The following is a 12,908-nucleotide window of genomic DNA, read 5'->3' on the forward strand; positions in this document are numbered from 1 at the left end:
TATTTTTAAAGTCGTAAAAAAAAAGTTGAAGGGAAATTACCCTGTTCTAGTGACTGTTAAAAGGTTACTGGTGAAGCTGTGCTTAAAAAACAAAGTAGTTCTAATTGATACTTGATTCTGCTGTTAACAGCTACAATGAAAAGTGACAGTCCTTGCAAACTTTTTTAGTTTGGGCCACCAGTATTGGAAATAGCTAATCTTTTCTAGCACCTAATATGATTTATCACCAAAACTTGTATGTTGAATGAAAGACTTCAGAAATTATTGACGTGGCTATAGTTTAACTTGTAGTTACAACAGTCCAAATCTCCAGTATACATTTACTATTTTAATCTAAGTTAAAAGTTACTCATAGGTCTTTGTGCAGACTAATATGCATGTTAAATTACATGGATTCAATTTAAGGACTGTAAATGAGCCTAGAAACGTAAAACAGGTAAATTTCTGTAATAATTTTTTCTTTCTAGTTTCCGTAAAATCTGTATTTCAATAAAGCTTGATTCCAGCAGCCTTCTCAAAAATAGAAACTGTAAAGCATGGCACCGGAGTGTGTTTTTGAGTGCACTTTTTTCATGGGATACAACTTTCTCAAAGAAAGAAATTGTTAGTGATCTTCTGTTGACCAAAGCCTCAGTGTTCAAGAAGGTGAATTACTTTAACGTCTTTGTAAACCAATGTGCAAGGTGGTAAACTTTATTTTGAAATTGTTAACAGTGCCCTTATTATTAATTCTATCCTTTTGTTAGAAACTTTCCCCTTGATCTTCCATGCTTCTGCTCTGCAGTTGAAACTTACTGTCATTGTCCATTTTGACTTTTGAACTAGTGGCCAGCAGAAAGAAAAGCAACAGGGCTCCCTGCATCGTGCATCTTGGTTCAGGCAGAGGGAGGGAAGAACTCCCGTGATCTACACTGGCAGGCACTCCCTCATCAGCCCCTGTGGGTCTGTTAGGTGACCAACTGCAGGTGTCCCAAACCCATTAACATATTGGTCTTGTCCTGCATCTGATTTCATGACCGGGGATATGTATTTCTCACATGACAGAGACCCATTGTATAGTAAAGCATTTATATAGTTGGTCATTTTTCTGGTATAGCACTACACGTCTTCAGAACATTAATAGAAGAAAATGTTAAATGAGGTGCTAATATCTTTCTGCTGACTAGAGAGAGAAATTAGGTGTTTCAAGTTCTTAGAATAGCGTGGTAATTCAACAACACATTTGAATGGTTTTGGTGTTTTGAATTGGATCTTGTTCGTCAAAGAATTATATGGACTGCAGCAGCTCCACTTAAGATTTAACATTGTATTATGGTATATGTAGATAGGTAACGTCAGCCCTTCAGGATGAGCAAGATCTGTCTGTGTAAGAACAGCCTGTAGAAGAAAACTCCAGTGTATGAAACTGGGAGCATGAAGTCAGGCAGTTGTACAAATACTTCTCTAAGTGCTTCTACATTTATTTTATGAAATGAGTACAGTTGATAGTACCTGCATCTGTCTTGTCATAATTTATGATCTGCAGCTGAAAAGAGCACTAGTCTCCCTTTCTGTTATGTAAATAAATGTGAATATTTTCCTTTAAACTAAATTTTGTCTCGGTTAGTAAGAGCGACCAGCCCTTTACAAATCCCAAAACAAGTTTTGCTTTCCTGTGAATTTGGTTTTTGTTTGGGCTGCTGCAGTAGTACCATTTCTTTGTAAGAAAAAGAATCTGCCATGCTTTGTGTCTTACACAACTTAATTACTTAACCCTTGAAGTTTTCCATGGATGTCTTATGCATGTTTCATGTAGATATTTGCAAAATTCCTTGAATTACAGGTAGCTGCGTAGTCTATCCCCAGCAGTTTGCAGCCTTATCTTTTGACTTTGTGTTTACCACTAGCAGTTAGTTCAGTTATCTAGTGCATCACCATTGAAATGAAAATTTTCAGTGTTTTATTAACTCATCAGAAAATTTTAATTCATATTACACTTTGGAGCAATTGGTATGCAATACGCATTCCCAGAACATTACCAATGGCTATTTTGAACTTAGGGTATTATTTTGTGTACAATGGCCACAGCATGTCATCCTGATGATGGCGACAGTTGGCAACATCATTGCGCCTGTAAATATCAGCTTGATGTAGCCTGTTTTTTAATTGCTAGATGCTTTTTGCCTGAAGCAGGTATTACATGCAGCTTCTATCTTGAATAACTTGCAAGGCCATTTTCCCTGAAGGACAGTGGTATAAGATGCTGGGTGCTGGGCACAATTTTAGAAACAGGGAGTCTCAACCGGATGTCTGGTTATTTATAGGAACTTTACAATACCTTTGAAATTTTGATGAGTTACTGGTTTCTGTGTGTGGCTTTTTTCATGTCAGTAGCAACTCAGTCGCACCTGGTCTCAAGATGGGGCAATTAATTTTTTTCTGGACTTTTCTAATGTGTTGGCTATGCTTTTTAGGCTGGTCTTCTTCCTGTCCCCAGCAGCACTTCAGAGACAATAATGGGTGGTTGTTGATTTTCAGAGGTGCAGTTGGTCACCGTTGAGTATTCCAGTGTTTCCTCTTCAGTTTGACACTGAATTTGTTACAAGTTCCTTCTGAATGCAAGACAGGAGACAAAATATGGAGCTGCCATAGCAGGAGAGCAGGCTGCAGAGTTCAGCTCTGCAGGAGCCAGAAACCAGTCCTTTTTATAAATTTTAATCAATTTTTGGTACAGTGTATCACACATTCTTGTGGCAGTTGTCTTCAATCACAGTATCTGTCAAGCAGTCCTTTTGAATGGTAATTTAATTAAGCCATCTTTTCCTCTTGTGTGCAATATTTTGTCTTGTTGAGAATTTTAATTCTTTGGACTACAAACATCTTATATGTCTAGCTACTTATCAGACACTCTTTCAGCTGTTTCTGTTACATTATACAGTTGTAATCTGAACTTCAGTTTTTTGAGGTTTCAGTGCATTGCTTTAGCTTGTATTGTGGTATCTAGCAAAGTAGAAGACACCGTAAGCAGGATTTTACTGTGTTACACAGAATGCTTAATCTGCTGTTCAGATTTACTTTACCCAGTTTTTTTACAGTTTGAACAGGAAAAAAAGTGTGCTGCATCATGAAAATTATACAGCTCTGAAAGAGTGTTTCTGCAAGGGACTGTACTTGCTGAAAGCTCAGAGGAAACTGAAATAACAGTAACAATGTACAGTTGTTATGTGACAGCTGCTAGACTTGAAGTTGAAAATGTAGTGAATGAAAACTTAAAATATTCTGTGGGGAATAATCAAAGAGAATGGTTTTGTTCATCTCTGTTCATATTTTTTGTTTGTGTTTGCATTGATATACTTGTTTTGCTTTAACCTTTCATATAAGGAAGTATTTTATTCTGTAAGATAAACCTCTCATTGCTGGATTTAATGCAATGAACATTAGTGTGAAGTAATTTTCTCATAATGTAAGAATGAATTATATTTATTTCTACATGTAATCAAAATCTAAAAATGCTATTTAAAAGCCAGAGTACAGAGAGATGCTATGGTACAGGGTGATCTTCAAAGTCCAGTTTTCAGAAGGATCCTCAAAATAAGAGTAGCACCTGGTAAATAGTGTATTTGACTGGAACGAGTGTGGTTTAGTTGTTGGGTTTTTTTGGGGTTTTTTGGTCTACTGCTAAGTATTTACTTGGAAAAGATAAAATCAAAGGGTACTTTGCACTTTCCGTGAGATGTGAGCAGCTCTTCTGAGAATAAACTGAATGCAATTTATGATTTTAGTTTATAGTGATTCCTGTCGTTTCAGAAGTTGGGGAACAGACTGGTGAGGTAGGTTACTCCAGCTCTCCAGCAGAAGCACCTCCAAGCAAGTCTCCATCAATGCCATCCCTAAACCAGACCTGGCCAGAATTGAATCAGAGCAGTGAGGTTAGCACTTTTTATTTAAGAGCTATTTCATTGCCAGTCAACAACTAAATTGTTTATGTATCCATAATTCATCGTAAGTGGATTGTTGATCACAAATTATGAAAAAGTTAGCATGACAATAGACACAGGAAAGTTCTACATATCTTAAATTGTAAGAAAAGGTAATGTTTTCCTCCTAATTTTTCTGTCTCATTGTGAGATGAGCTACTATTTAAAATGTTGTCATTAATGGTAATTAAGACTTATATTGATCACAAAATTACCTCATAGCATTAATTGGAAAAGTTGAATTCCTGATTTTTTTTATTTAGGGTGGGGTTTTGGTTGTTTTTTTGTTACATCTGAAGGGCTATTATAGCCAACACTTTTGCAAAACTACCAAATAAATTTCTGATGGATCTGGATATCTAGACGTATTTCTGGAGGTGGTTTTACCCTGAAATATGAAATATCCCACCAGTAATGTAGAGAAGTCATAGCTCCAGGTTTGTTTCAGAAGAAAAGACTCAAAGTTGAATCTGAAGCCAACCATTGGCTACATTTATTTAAATTTTAATTTTCTGCTGTTACATACTGCTGCTTTATCATTGTTTACCATACGTGTTTGCTATATAAGCAGTCTTACATAGTAAAGCTGTATTGTGTCAGAATTTGAAATTGAAGTTACCAAACAGGAATTCCCTCACACCCCACAATGTCCATTGTTTAAAAAGCTTAGAAGGGATTGATTCCTAGAGGTTTAATTGTTGCTCTGGATTAACATTTTTGCCTTTGACTTAGAATAAACCAGTGTTTTATTCTAAGAGCTACTTCAAAGACTTAAATGAGTTCCTGACTGCAACCATATTACAAAGATGAGGTAGGCTTATTTTTCGTTGGGCAGGGAAGTACTGAAATATTTTTTGAAAACTTTTCATTTGATAATTTGAGACTGTCAAGAAGAATCTAAAACTCGTTTTGACATCAAAGATAGTTCTGTCAGTAGCTAAGTATTATCTTAGCGGCTTTGCTTATTGAAAGAGCTTTGTGTGGCTTTCTTCTTCTTCAGTAGACTTCAAGTGAGTAGAAGATTGGTAGTAAAAGACTTAGACGAACCAAAGGAGAGTCGGTATGAAACAGAAAATAAGCAAATACTTAGGTTTACAGTTTTCGAGCAGCTGTTTTCTTCCTCTTGCAGGAGGAAGGACTTTACATAAAGTCTGTTGTTCCTCTTAAGGGCAAATGCTAGCCTTAGTGATGTCCTTACCAAATAAAAAATGTGGGAAATGATTTAGTGATTCTTAGTTGTTCTGTTTGACAGAGTGACTCAGACTGCTGGTAGGAAGCTGTGTTTTAGGAGGGAGGTGAGCAGATACTCAGCTGTTGCTGAAAAGCTGTAAATGTGTGCAACTGTATTAAAATTTGCATTGGTACTTTCCCTCATGTTTGCAATAAAGATTTGTTAAACTAGTCATTTGGTGAGCTGTATCATCATTGAACAGATTCCTTCAGTGTCCGGTGCAACTCAAACCAATTGAAAAGACTAATTGCAGTAGTGGAACAAAGTTAATGACAATTCTCTGTCAGCCAAGATCTTGTCTTACAGAACTGACTTTGTCCATTTGGATAATGTGGTAATTTTTTTCTGAAAATCTACTAAAACTTTAAGAGGTTTGGAGAAGTTCTCACACTAAACATACTACCAGATACTAACTATACTAAAAAGTTGAACAGGTATTAAATGTTAAGAGTTTCTTGTTCTAACACAAAGGAATTTCTGATTTTTCAGCTATATTGCCATGCGTGCTTCTTGCTCCTCAGCATTTTCTTTTGACCATGATAAGATTTCTGGTATTACTGCAGGCACCAGTCTAATTGTTTCCTCTTTCAACCTCATAACTGTCATCAACAAATTAATTGCTTGAAAAAGCTATGCATCTTTCGATTGTCTACCTTTCCAGGCAGTTTCATCCCGTTAGTTTCCAAACTGTTGGTTACTCTGTTCTTTTTAGCTCATAGCTGATTTTTAGACTTACTGTAAACTCCCAAGTATGGACCAAGGCATCAATCTCAAACTTCAGAGTAAAGAGCACCATGACAATCCACATAACTCTGGATACTACATGCTTCGCATTCTCATCTCGTCACTCATCACTTCTTTCTCACTTCAGGCATCTTTTCCACCCAGTCTCAAGGCTGAGCACTAAGTTCTGACAGCTTAAAAAAAATTGAGAAGCCTACTGAATTTTTGTTGAAAACAGTCTAGTGTCATCTGGTCATATTAGCTTTGATGCAGATATGGAGATTTGCTTTTGAGTTCAACTGTTACACCTTGTTTCAAATGTCTCGGTGTTCTGTTAGTAACGGTTCACGTTGCTGTGAGTTTTAGTTTCTAGTAATTAACCTTTTGAAAGCATTTTTTAAAACATTGTTGCAAGTGTAGAAGACAAGTATTTTAGTTTGAGCTAGTAGGAGTTTTATCCTAGCAAATCAGTTGTATTGTCAATGCTCTCAAACCTTGCACAGAGTTCGAGATGCAGTCCAGATCCTTTATGTAAGTACTTTCTATTAACCAGGGAGTTAGCAGTAACTAGCTTCTGGTAGTATTTCAGGATGGAGCACAAATAGCATATTCCCCAGAGCAGTCAGGAGGTGTTAGTGTTCATTTGTCCGTGCCCAGCTAGGGAGCCTGAGGACAATTAACAAACGTCCTGCAGTTTGGCTTCAGAGGAGTAGAATAAGAGGCAAAATCTGCATCCATCTCTAAAAAAAATAGTATTTTAGCATTGATCTTCACTATAACAGATGCCGTATGCCTTTATGGAAGGTTTGAAAAATTAAGAAGCAGTATTTCTGTAATCAAATGATCTGTTTGCCAGCCTCACTGGTAACTCTGAAGCCACTGGCCAAATCAAGTTTAAAAGGGTAGTGGTAGTCCTAAAATAAATATTAATGCATGTTTCATGAAAATGTGCAGCTGTGTAAATGCAAGAGGCCATATCAGGGGAAAGACTGGCAGAACTTGGCCATGAAGTTTCTGGCTTAGTAAAAACTGGCTCACTCAGCAGGTTTGTATAGCTCCAAACTACTTGCAGTGCTGCCCCTTCATGAAGGGGTGTAGTGACAGAGATGAACTGTGTAATACAGGGAGTAGGACAGAGCAGTTAAGAAGGGAAGCCTTACATCCTTACTAAAAAGGTTTCATTAGATTCTGTGCAAGAAGGGGGTATTTTCATGTGTTTAAAAACAAAACAAAAAGCCAGCAACAGCAAAACAACCAGGAAAAAAACCACCCCAAAACCCCATGTGAAAAGTATCCCATAATTGTTACCCTAGTTTAAAGTTTGAAATGAGGAGATAAGGCTCTGTATCTACAAGGAGCGGCAGCATGCATGAAAGCACTTACAAATTTAGTTAATCTTTTTCTGAATTTCATTTCAGCTGGTGGAAAACAGTTATTTAGACATTTCTGTAGAGTTATTTCTGAAATAACTGTTTCAGACTAGGTTCACAAACAGGCCATTCACCAAATGTAGCTCAGTGTAGAGGAGCCCATGAGATTAGGTTGATTAACTCTGTGTAGTTTGTCCTATGTCTTCTGGAATCATTTACATTGATTTGCCTACAGAGATGGGACAAGAATATTAATTTGTTTTCACAGCTATGCTGACATCATTTATGTCAATTTTTCTGAGCTCGAAAAATTTTGTATATGCTATTTTTCGTTGTAGTGTTTGAAACTTGGTTAATATTGTTGTTTTACCAAAATATAACAAGTTCAGCATGCCTGTTGTGATTTGTAATCTGATTTCTGGATCACAAACTAATTTTATGTACTTTGGTGCTTTGTTGATCCAGTTGTGGCTATAGCTTGACTTACTAAGTCTGAGAACTCTTGACAACCATGTATTGATACAGCATGACTATATCTTACAACATTGTTCAGAGATTGACTTATTTGCTTTTAGCAATCAACAGTATGTTTGAATTTAATTCTTTGCCTTGTCAGTGATTTAGACTTGTAAAAATACTCTTTTACAGCATAGAATCACTTCTCAGGGGTTGCACTGGCAGGCTGAACTGGTGGAGTACTCTGCTCAGTGTTCATTTGCCTTTTGAAACACAGGCACTACAAAGCTGAGGAAGCTTTCTGTGGATTTTATAATTACAAATACACACAACGTGTGGCACTGATTTATCTTTACAATATGTGAGTGGCTTAACCATTTTTTTACGTGTATGATTTTCATTGGCAAATATGAACTCTGAAGATACTTCTGTGTTGACTGTGCACCTGTATCTTCATTATGAATTGTGAATGTAAAGTTTAACATTGACAGGTAACAAACTTGGTTGCACAAGTCTCAGACCAAAATAGAAATACTTACTGTGTATCAGTGTGCTTTCCAAATCAAGTACTGTCCAGTGCAAATACAGTGCTTTCCAGTGCAACCTCCAAACTACTATGCTAAATCTCCTCAGTGATCTTTTACTCCCATCTTTCTCATCATGCTGACTTCTCTCCTCTGTCTGTTCAGCAGTGGGAGACATTTAGCGAACGCTCTTCAAGCTCACAAACTCTGACCCAATTTGATTCTAACATTGCACCAGCTGATCCTGTAAGTCAATCACTTAGCTTGCTCGTTTGAAATTAATTTTATTAACACTGAATTTCCATTCATTGTATTTAGCTGTTATGCATGATTCCATGGACTGCTTTTTGGGGAATGGTGGCAGGCTTCTTAATTTTTTTGCTTATTTTAGGAATATAAATTTTCTTGTACTGCTCATGTTTAATATCTGAGTGCAAAGAATGCTTTTTTTGCTTGATTTTGATGTAATACAACACTGCTATCAAAACCTGTATTACACAAAGTATTTAAACATAGTAGTTTTTTGAAAATGTTTGTAAGTCAATGCAAGGGCCACTCCCAGTGATAAACCAGACACATTTTAGATTTTGTCTTCAGTGTTGTTTTGTTTTTTTTCAAGTTTCAGAGCTTGATTTGTGCAAACCCTTAGGAGCTGGCAATGCCAGCTTCACTGAAAAAACTACTGGACTTTAATGGGTGTGATATTTCATACTCCTAATGTTTTCACCAAGTTATTTATTAATAAGGCTTTTAGTGTTTTTTCCAGCTAAACCTGTGCTGTTCTAATGCTTTACTCGGTGAGGAACGCTGTGAAGGATTACGTAGTTAAATATCTTGCCAAGTTTGGGAGCCAGAAATTCACTACAGTGTTTCAAGTTCTGCTGGTTTTAAACTTCATGGAATGTGACACTGAAGCAGTTCTGAAATGCATTAAAATTACTTCAGTATTTAGCTGCTGCTTTCATCCTGCTTTTCTTACAGATTTAACTACCACTGTTAGTGTCCATTTTAATTTAATTAATAATGGTGTTAGTGTCCGTTTGATTGTATAACAATGGAACAGGTATACATAATAGGCATTTAACTGCTTTTGGTATTAACCAGGTCACTTCTGAAAAGATATAATACATAGATATACATATATTTTGAACACCTCAGTGTTCCCCTCACAGAGTTAACGCTGATATTTATGTGGAAATAGCATTTCTAGATGCTGGAAGCTAGAATTCAAACAGCACTGTTCCCTCTCCTCAGAAATGCCCTTAGTAAACATTCAAAACAAAAGAAACAGTCATATTTTTAAAATATAATGAAATGTGATGGAAATGAGTTTTTAGTTATTTCTTACTGTGTATAATTGCTGGACAGTAAAGAGTTATCACTATCTTGTTTCCACAATAAGATAATAATTTATTTTTACACAAAATTAGTAAATGACAGAAATCTGAAGTTTGACTTTTTTTCCGTATGTTGATAATCTAAAAAGTAGAACAGTGCTGATCTATGGAAAACCCGTATATAGCCATATAGATGTTTGTCTGTGTGTGCATGTGTGTATAAACAGAAATTCAGTAGAAATACAAAAGATACACCATGAGGTCACATTCTTGAGTCATTTTCTTACAATGCTTGTAATTGAGAAAAATTTTTAAAAATGGTGAGCATCTTTGGTGCTTGCTAAGAGAACAGACTTTGGAAATAGATATTTCAGAGTCTTTATTTTCATACAAAAATAAGAACAAGTGACAGCAACTTTTCAGTAGCAGAGTGCAAACTTCTTATTTTAGCAGTCTGAACAAAGATGCATAGGACTGATTTATTGAACAGCTCCTGCTTTCTCAAAGGAGAGAATCAGCTTTCTTGAGCAGTTGTTAATAACTAACTAAAGAGTAAATTCATAGACCAGTTCTTTTCTCTTTTTGTGGGAAAAGCAGCTGGTTTGGAGGTAAAAGATAAGTGGAAAGAGTAAAGCAGTACATTCATCCCCTGGTATGGGAACATAATTTGCCTATTGTAAGTGAAAGTTGGTAACATGTTATTTCGTATAAAATTAGATTCATGACCTGAATTAATACGCTATATAAAAATCCGTTTAACTATTTGAGAGATGATTTTTATAGTAGCTGCATGTTAGATTACAGCAGATGACTGAAGTAGCTACAGCGAGAGTGATCTTTGCATGATAATCCCATTACAGGGAGGGGAAAAAAAAGCAGTATGCTTTGAAGTGATAACTATTCCTAAAAGCCTGGCACAACAAAAGCGTTTGAGCTTTGACTAGAAAGTGTATTTAAAAGTATATATTTGCAACAAGAGTAGTGCAAGTCAGTTGAAATAGTTTTAGAAAATATTCATGTAAATGTATTATGCTTGGTGAAATTGATCTACTTGAGTAGTCAAAACAGATTAAATTTCTGATACAAGGATAGCTTTGAAACTTCTTGTTATTTCTAGGGACAGAATATAATCTGGGATTTTTTTGTGCTGTCATTGTCCCACCTGTTCATGTATTCTGAATATAGATGACAGTAAAATACTCTGACAGCTCTGTGCATATTTTTAGATTACTTGTGAACAAACATAAAAGTTTTGAGATATTTTTGAAGCTATCTACATTCAGTCTTCAAGCCAGATGGAAAGGGCTGTCTATAAAGTACATTAAAATGGAGTCCTTTGTCTGAACTACAAAGAAAATACCTACGTGTAAGGTCAATGCCTATCTAGAGATATATTCCATAGGGTTTATTATCCTGAAGTTTAGAAGATTCTACTATTTTAAAGACTCCTGAAACTATTTGTCTTAAACGACTACACAGCACCTATTTTGTAGAGAATTACTCATACAATTTAAAGAGGCCATAACTTTGAGACATTGTAAGTAAAGCCGAGGAGTGGGACTTTGAAGTTGTGGGTTTGGGGTTTTTTTTGAAGATGCACTTGAAGTAACAGATATCCGGTATGCCAAAAATGGTGGAAAGCTGGTAAAATTGAGGTCCTGTTCACAACGTGGTTATCTATAGAAACATTTCTAGTGCCCTTTTAAAGCAATATGCTAGCTTACACCTTATAAATCATTAGAGAAACTTAAGTTTATAGAGCTGTGGTTTTATGGGTATATTCAGTTTTCTGGAACTGTGTAAAATTAAATTTTAAGAAATTTTGTTTAAAAATGACATTTCACATGATGCCAGAGACCCTTAATGGAACAGTTTAAACCTGGATTAACATCACTTGACTCTGATCTCCTCCACAGGACACTGCAATTGTGCACCCAGTTCCCATAAGAATGACTCCCAGCAAAATCCACATGCAGGAAATGGAGCTTAAAAGAACTGGAAGTGGTAGGATATTTTCTTTTGCTAATGAGGAAAGTTTTGTACAATTAGAGTTTTCTTTGCTTCCTTAAGAATGCTGACTTTTTTCCTTCTCCTCAGATTAATATATCTAATGTTGTAACCAGTATAATTAGTGACATTCTCTGAGTTAAGAATTCAGATAGTTGCAGAATTTGAATTAGCCATTTGATACAGTGAGGATTTCACCATCTATAGGAGATCATTTCTTGGAGTAGTTCAGGAGCATCATGATAGAGATTTGATTTGGGCATCTGGAAGAATTTCTAGGTTTCCTTAGTAAATACTGAAGGAGACTGTGAAGATGGGGAACAGAGCCTACATTGATAAAGCATGTTCTACTGTGGTCAGAAATACAGAGTTTATTATTTTGAAACCTGACAGCATTTGGGAGTATTGGCAGGCCTTTTTTCTAATACTCTGGTGAATAATAAGCAATGTGGTTTGATAATTTTCCTTGAGGAACAGTAGAGTCTCAATTTATAGGTGTGTCCCAGTATGCCAGTATTTCCTCAAGTCATGGAAGTCATGCACAGTCTTCAGCATACGAGAATAAACAAGTATCCACAACATTTCTTTTTAAAATTTCCTTAGCCTTGTAAATAGGTAGATTCCCAACTCTTAGCATTGAGAAATAGAAAGCAAGCTATTACAGTGTAAAACTTTAAAGTTATAGTAATTCGTTCACCAAAAGTGTTAACATACAACAGTTTAGTCTTGAATATAACAGTTCTGTTAAGGGTGAAAAACTAATGTAAAGCTTTGGCATTAGAAATGAAGGCTAGTTTGGATACACTTGTTGATTTAGACTTGCTTTTTCCATCTAGATCATGCTAACCCTACTAGCCCACTACTTGTGAAACCACCTGATCTCCCAGAAGAAAACAAAATTAGTTCATCTGTAAAATTCACAGCTGCAAATACAGTTAGTAAGTATCAAAGTACTTTCTGATCTAATTTTTTACATTACACAAACTGTAGATCTGATACATTCTTCAGTGAATTAAAATTTGCTAGATAGGGTAAGTTTTGCTCATTTTAGAGCTTCTGCTAAGAATAGAGACAAGTTTTGCTCATTTTAGAGCTTCTGCTAAGAATAGAGACATTTCTGATACGAAGTGTATATTGGAAGCTGTAATTAAGAAGGTTCTACGGATGTCGCTGGAGATGTTTTACTGCCATGTGTGTTTAAAAAAGTTCATTTTTGTCAGCTCTTTTCCGTCTTCGTGTTTACTCTTCTAATCTTATGATAAGAAATTTAAATGTATGGAAAGTGGAATTGACTATGTAGCATT

The 12,908-nt window shown here is 35.8% G+C and overlaps 1 protein-coding gene across 6 annotated transcripts in view; it reads left to right on the plus strand.

Moving 5' to 3' along the window:
- Positions 1–12,908, plus strand: part of REPS1 (RALBP1 associated Eps domain containing 1) — a 72,643-nt gene that overhangs the window by 43,719 nt on the left and 16,016 nt on the right. For 3 of the 6 annotated variants that reach the window (XM_075413937.1, XM_075413938.1, XM_075413934.1), the window contains exons 9-12: positions 3,787–3,908; positions 8,426–8,506; positions 11,514–11,601; positions 12,441–12,542. In XM_075413937.1, the coding sequence (XP_075270052.1) occupies positions 3,787–3,908; positions 8,426–8,506; positions 11,514–11,601; positions 12,441–12,542 (393 nt within the window). The remainder of the gene's footprint in view (positions 1–3,786; positions 3,909–8,425; positions 8,507–11,513; positions 11,602–12,440; positions 12,543–12,908) is intronic. The other 3 variants (XM_075413936.1, XM_075413935.1, XM_075413939.1) reach the window with 3 other exon arrangements.

The sequence above is a fragment of the Opisthocomus hoazin genome, chromosome 2 (genome assembly GCF_030867145.1).
Source record: "Opisthocomus hoazin isolate bOpiHoa1 chromosome 2, bOpiHoa1.hap1, whole genome shotgun sequence".
Taxonomy (NCBI): domain Eukaryota; kingdom Metazoa; phylum Chordata; class Aves; order Opisthocomiformes; family Opisthocomidae; genus Opisthocomus; species Opisthocomus hoazin.